General features: G+C 48.6%; 1 protein-coding gene across 1 annotated transcript; it reads left to right on the top strand.

Moving 5' to 3' along the window:
• Positions 1–1,611: 1,611 nt before the first annotated feature.
• LOC142572790 (alpha-(1,3)-fucosyltransferase C-like) lies at positions 1,612–3,468 on the top strand. The gene is made up of 2 exons (XM_075682150.1): positions 1,612–1,696; positions 1,947–3,468. The coding sequence occupies exon 2, from the start codon at positions 1,961–1,963 to the stop codon at positions 3,365–3,367; it is 1,407 nt and encodes a 468-aa protein (XP_075538265.1). The 5' UTR covers positions 1,612–1,696; positions 1,947–1,960; the 3' UTR covers positions 3,368–3,468.
• The last annotated feature ends 3,197 nt before the right edge of the window (positions 3,469–6,665 follow it).

Genomic DNA, 6,665 nt, shown 5'->3' with positions numbered 1-6,665 from the left:
ATACGCTCGCGCGATGTTATTGAAACTTTGCAAGGGTGCACAAATTCCTAACTACACTGTACAGCGGGTTTACGGCATGGTTCTGCTAGGTTAGTTTTCCTATATGGTTACGCTTAAGCATAATGAAGTAGCGTGTGCTAGACGAGCGTGCCGCATATAATTAATAAAGAAAAGAACGCTAGGAAGCATTTAAAACTGGCATTTCAGAATAAAATAGAATTTTCGCGAATTTGCTGATATTAAGGTGAGATGCTGTAGCGCTTTTCTACGACGACAGATAAATTTAGATCATGACTGTTAGAGATCGGGCTAGTTGGCATCCCACGATGCAACTTCGTAGAGCTCGTGTACGCCTTTTCCCTGGTGTCTCGTGCTTTGTTTGCGCGCTACGAAGTTATACATTACTTCATGAACGCGACTAAGTATTCACAGCATGTGCTCACTTCGCCAAGCTTCCTAGAGACGACCTTTATCACTAATTGGCTTCGCAGCGACTGCGAAAGCGATCTGAGCAAGTTAACGGCGCAAAGCCCGCCAGTGACGTTAACGGGACGAAAACGAGTGCTGCAAAAACCAACTCGCTTACCTCGTGCACTCGGCCTATAGCTGCAGTTCTCCCATTGTTAATGAACCGTGGAGCTCCTTTTGCAACCTCTCAGAAAGGCTCTGCAGGTTGTGGCCGAGGCTCAAAGCGAACAAAGTATTGGGAGGCCGGTGAGCACACAACCGCAGGAACAGGAACATTAGGGCAGATGGCTTGGACGAGTTGGTCGTGGTTCATAACGGCGGTGTTTGCGCAGTGCTCTTTACTCGTCTCTGACCTTCCTTTCCTACGTTCGTGCACTACGCAAATACCGCCGTTATGAGCAAGAATAGCCGACGATATGGGAAAACAGTGACAAGGGCGGCAGTGACCATGTCATCGTACAGCATTCGTAATGTCGTCTGTCGACGCGGCGGGACGAGCCGTCAAACTGGCCGAAATCACTGCAAGAACGGTGACACCGAAAACTCCGCCTGTCGGCGCAACGAACTACGCTGTCGAGCAAAAAAAAAAAAAAGAAAGTAGAATCAGTAGAAACATTTTGTTTTTACACATATTCGCGTGAAATTATTATACATTGGCCAGATATGCGCAAGTATAGCAGTTAATAATTTTAGCGCAAAGAAACGGAGGACACGAAAGAAGGCACACAGGACACAGCGCTGTGTCGCGCGTGCCTTCTCTCGTGTCGTGCGTTTCTTTGCGCTAAAAATATTAGCATGCAATACCAACTGGCCCACCAGTCTGTTTTATTGAAGTATAGCAGATTTCTTGCATTTTGCCTTATTTGCTTACCACGAAATTGGCGGAACTTGACTACAAAAACGGAACTAGCACTCACTGTCCTGCACCTGCTTTAATGTTGCGGCCATGTCCTCGTCATTCGTGGGAGAGGGCGGAGTGGCAAAAAAAAAATTTCCGTTATGAATGCCAGATAGAAGTGGCTGCTTGTATTCCTTATCGGCACTAACAGAAAATAAAGGCGGCAGGAAGAGGCGAAGGGAGGACACGTGGCATGTTACGTACGGCATAAAAGAAATAAATGGCCTTCGCAAGCACAAACCACTGGACAGTCCCGTTCCCCAAGCAAAGCACGTCGTACCTGTTCGGCGGTTTGTCAAGGCGGTTGGATTCCGGCGTCAACCGAGCTAAGTACGTTGTCTAAAGCACCCTACGTAACATTTGCTTGCTTATTGCAACATTTCAGACGTAGCACTGTGATAAACAGTTCAATGCATCCGATTTTTAGCTAATAACGTGCTCAGGCCGCAGACGGGCTTGCGCGAATGCAGCGACGTGGTTTTACTGACGCGTGTCGGGGGGCTGCTCCCAGTATGGGGTGAAGTGCAAGAAACGGCTGATTTATTTTACATCCACATTCTTTTTTTTTTCTTTCGTGCAGCTTCCTGACGAACCATGAGCGACGACGAACAGGAAACCACCGCCCGTAGCGCCACCACCGAGCCCACTGCAACCAGGCGATGCTTTACTTCGCGGTGCCTTCGACGTGCCGCAATCGTGGTGTTGGTGGCGGCGGCGGCATTGGGGATCTTGTACGTCAAATACGTTCCGTCCACAGCCACGGAGCCCCTCAGCTACTGGTATCACTGGCGCGAGCGTCCTCCCAGCGTGGGTTTCACGTATCCCCGCATCTTCCTCTGGACCGGGGGTGACAGGCCTCCGACCACGAAAGATCAACTTCTGCGCGAGTGTCTCTTGACCAATCCTCAGCGGAAGCAGTGCTACGTCACGAAGGACCCCGTTTACCACGTCGTCAGCGACGCCATCGTTATCGAAGCATCTCGCATGGACCCTTACAACCTACCGAGGCGCCGGCACCCGGAGCAGGTGTGGGTCTACTCTACTGTAGAGGGAGAACCCGCGACGCCGCCTTCGTGGCCCATCCGGTTAGTTTCTGGTGTGTTCAACTGGACGATGTCGCGCAGGGACGATGCGGATGTTGTCGTTCCCTACATGAAGTGGCACTATCGCCTTAAAGATATCGTAATACCTCGCGAACCCCTTCTCGAGGCCATCGATGCGAAAACCAAAAGTGTCGCTTGGTTTGTGAGCAAGTGCGAAGAGCCGCTGCGCAATAACACTGAAAGGTTCCAACACTATCCTTTACCCCTTAGCTCGGAAAATTTTATGATACACATAAATCACACATTCGATGTTTTCATGTTTACCGATTGTGGTCGCCCGCTCTGCAATTCCCTTGACCAATGTATGCAGATGGTGGCTGAGGACTTCTACTTCGTATTCGTGCTCGAAACCTCCCCCTGTTTTCATCACCCCACGGAGATGATATACGCCGCTTTCCACTACAACATCGTTCCCGTCTACTTCGGCAAGACCAGCCTCGGCGACAGCGTACCGCCGGGTTCAGTCTACGATACGTCAGGGGAGCAGACTGCATTTGATATCGTCGACAAGCTCAACATTATGCGTGACAACGTGGACGCGTATCTGCCGTACTTGACGTGGAAAGAGACATACGAGGAGACGTGGGAAAGTCCGTTGTGCGCGCTTTGCGACGTTTTGTACGCAAGTGCCGCGAATGCATCTGCCACTGCCGACGTTTTGGCATGGTGGCGACGTCGCCCCGAGTGCGATTACGTCATTCCAAGCCCGGGCGCTCCCATAACTGAGACGAAGATTACCCCATACGGCATGTTCGTTGTTCCCGATGAGCTTGCTGACATCCGTGGCCGCATCCGCAGGCCTCCGAAAGTACGGCGCACAACTACATCTCCAAAACCGGAAATTCCAAACAAGAACGCCGGGGAGGACTCGGGACACAGCCACGACGACATACTGTAAGGATGCAGGCTGTATTGCTGTTTTTTTTTATTTCTTTCAGCCTTGACTTATTTAGACCGCTTTCACCACAATTCTCGCCCGCTATGCGAATAAAATTTATTCTGTACCTACTTAGCGCAACTTCGTGTCCGTGGCAGCCCTGTTCAGATATCCAAGTGGCGCCTCTCTTGCAGCTTGCTTCATCGCTTATCTTGGTGCAGTCCGCGGCCTTTTCTGCCATCGCTGCTCGATATGCTAGTCAGATACCTGTGGTACGGGACTTGCATATTTTCCATATTTCAGGCTCCAATGAAACCATGATGTGCGCTGTCCATGAAACGCGGTATCATGGGAGCGCGGCGTTTTATGCAACATGAGATTTTACGGGGCAAGCTGTTCGCTCCGCAACGGTTCAACTGTTTGATCCTGTTCGTTACGCTAAAAATGCAAGTGCCCAAAAAAACAACCTGCAACTGGAATTCCTCCCCCACTTTCTTTCCCACAAAGGACTTTCCACAGCACAGGCGTAGCGAGCCGGGCGCTTACGCATTTAGAAACGTTAGGCATGACACAGCCACCTTTTTGTACAGCGCTGCTCAGTGTTACTTCAGCTGATATATGGCCCTTATTCACAAAGCAATATTGTCATATGATAGAACCACAGCATGATTGGCCAATGGCTGCTCCTAGTACCAGCCGCTGGCAATTCATGTTATAGTTCACATGGTGCTGCTGGTGGTCGGTCCATGATATATTGCTCAGGATTCTAAAGCTTTATGAATTCGACTCCGATAAGATCTTTCACTGAAGTGCAACAAGGATGACTACAGAAATGCGCCGCACAGCGACAGTGGGAAGCAATTGTATGGCTAGACTGGAGTTATACCGAACATGTTTTCGGGGGAAACTTCACCTATTCCGTAACGAAAGTAGGGTGTATACGAAACACTTCACTTGAACGCCGTCGGCGTTTGCATATCTTTTATTCCACGTCCCCCACCGTGTGGCGGCTCCCATACCGGTGTGCGTCAAGGCGTCTGTTGGAAATTCGCTGTTCTTGCATACCGTCACCCTGTTGTGGTGTCTCGGTCACCTTTGCTCGTGATCGCTCTGCTGCGCCGTGCATGCACCCGGCTTATTCACAAACGCTACTCGACGCGTCGCTCGAAATCCTCCTGTGGTTTGGCTTGCCCTTTCGAAAATCACCCTCAACTCGAAGTTCTTCTCGTGCAAAAGAAATCTCGAGCGTTTTATTTCAGAACCTCGCAGCAGCACCGCAGCTACATTGAATCGCCCCTCGATGTATAGTTTATGCGGAAACTTGGCGGTCATGGCGATTTGACGTCGCTCGCTTCGTAGGCTTTTCCAAATGGGCGCCAGTTGCCTCCGTAGATTTTCCTTCGACGACGACGAAGTTGGGTGCATTTTTAAAGGGCGTCGTTTTACGGACCAGTTGACTCCTCTGGAACGTTTCAGCTACGGCGTGTTTCTATTGCCGTGCCGACACATATTGAACGTGCTGTCAAGAGGACCTCCTCATGCAGTGCCGTGATTTATCATCTTACAGCTGGTGACCTCCATTGGGGTATTCGTGCGAGAGCTCCAAAACTACTATGGGCACCTGTACCTTCACGTGTTTCTCGCGGCTGATCGTACGCAGCATCACTTCAGGAACGGTGTGAAAGAATGAAAATGCGGTGAACTTTTACAACTGCCAAAGCGAAAAAAAATTCCTGCGATTGCAGTGAATTCTTCACCTGTGCTAGATGCTGCATGTGGATCTGACTGCGAAAGCAAGGTTGATCCAATAGGTCGCGAAGCTTCGGGCGAAAAGCGGTTCAGAACAAATTGTCACCGACATCAGCAAGGGTGGTTATTGAAGCGCGACTATATGTTTGGAGGGAACAAGCATTGGGAAATAAAGAAAGCTTTTTTTTTTTTTTTAAATTTAAGCGAGACACACTTAGATACATTCAACGAAAATAAAATTCCTTATCAGTTATATGTATACGTGACGAGTAAAGAAAAGACAACTATTTCATTTTATCATTATAAATAAATACCTTTTTTTCAGCGCCCATCGTCGCCGCTATCGCTTGCAAAGCAATGTAGCTCTTGAAGTGTTCAGAAAGGCACGCTTGTAAAGTTCACCTGTTACAATACGCACCTCTAACATGTTGTGCTCTTTTGCTTGTCGACGTTTGTCTGAATTTGGTGACGCGGGTAGTTTCGTCGTTTCTCAACCTGTTCAGTAAAAAGTAGCGAGTTTCGACCGCCAGATAGTTGCTTACTTTAGTTGTTTTCGTGCGACTGCGCAGGCCAATGGGCTTGGCGTCCCACAATAGAACCAGCACCCTACATCTATAGCTTTTGTCGGCCTCCAAAGCAACTATGTTTTGTTTAGGGGTGCGATTTCGGCACCCGTAAGGCTGATCTCTTCGTGGATCGCTTTCCGCGCTGAAAGCTCGAAACACCGATCAAGTCTAATCGCGGGGCATATAAATATACAGCTCTAATGGCAGACCACCAAAACAAATTTCGCGCCTTTGAGAACAAATGACGTCACTTCTGTTTTTAACTGATATGGCGTCACAGTCTTTTTTTTTTTCTTCCGCCGGAAGTGTTTCCTCCTCGTACAGATGGCGCTAAACCCTATGAACCGCCGAAGGACCACCATGCTTTGAATGTATGGGCTTCTACCGAAGCTTCGCTACCAGGTATATTTACCTTGGCAAAAGCGCCGGCATTCGTCCCGCCTGAGCGACTTGTACTCGCGTAGATCGTCATTGACGACTCTGAACAAAAAGCGCGGCGAAACGTGCCACACCAAGGCGAGCTTCTATATCAAGTAGCGGGTGCATTCACTTTACTGTCCATAATATTTTCTACTTCATGGCAAATGTTTTATATAGAAACAAGGCTAATGTAACTTCGCATTGTAAGTGTTCTGTCGGTCGTATTGAGTCACAATAATTACGCGAGCCTTGCTTCCAAATACTGAGTTTAATTAGCCAATCATGCCCTTGAAGAGCCGAGCCCAACGAGAAAGTAAACCCTAAAAGTGCTTTCAAGGTGAAATTTGCATGCATGCACAGCTGAATGGAATGTTCTATTTCAATGCAAAACAACAGAATAACAACATGACTGACTGACTGAATAAACTTTATTGAAACCAGCAAGAGATGGTGGCTGGGCCTAATAATTTTTGCATATCCGATTCTTCGTTGAGTAACGCAAAAAAAGCTGTAGCAGCGGCATAGCTCCTAAATGCTAGCACGTGCTAGCGGATTTCTGTCCCATATCTTTGTTGGAAACATTC

Source organism: Dermacentor variabilis, chromosome 1, assembly GCF_050947875.1.
Source record: "Dermacentor variabilis isolate Ectoservices chromosome 1, ASM5094787v1, whole genome shotgun sequence".
NCBI lineage: Eukaryota > Metazoa > Arthropoda > Arachnida > Ixodida > Ixodidae > Dermacentor > Dermacentor variabilis.
The sequence above is the reverse complement of the archived record's forward strand: the minus strand, read 5'-3'. Positions and strand labels throughout refer to the sequence as shown.

What these genes read in the sequence shown, in the direction of transcription:
- LOC142572790 (XM_075682150.1), top strand. Translation starts at nt 1,961, where the DNA reads ATGAGCGACGACGAACAGGAAACCACCGCCCGTAGCGCCACCACCGAG.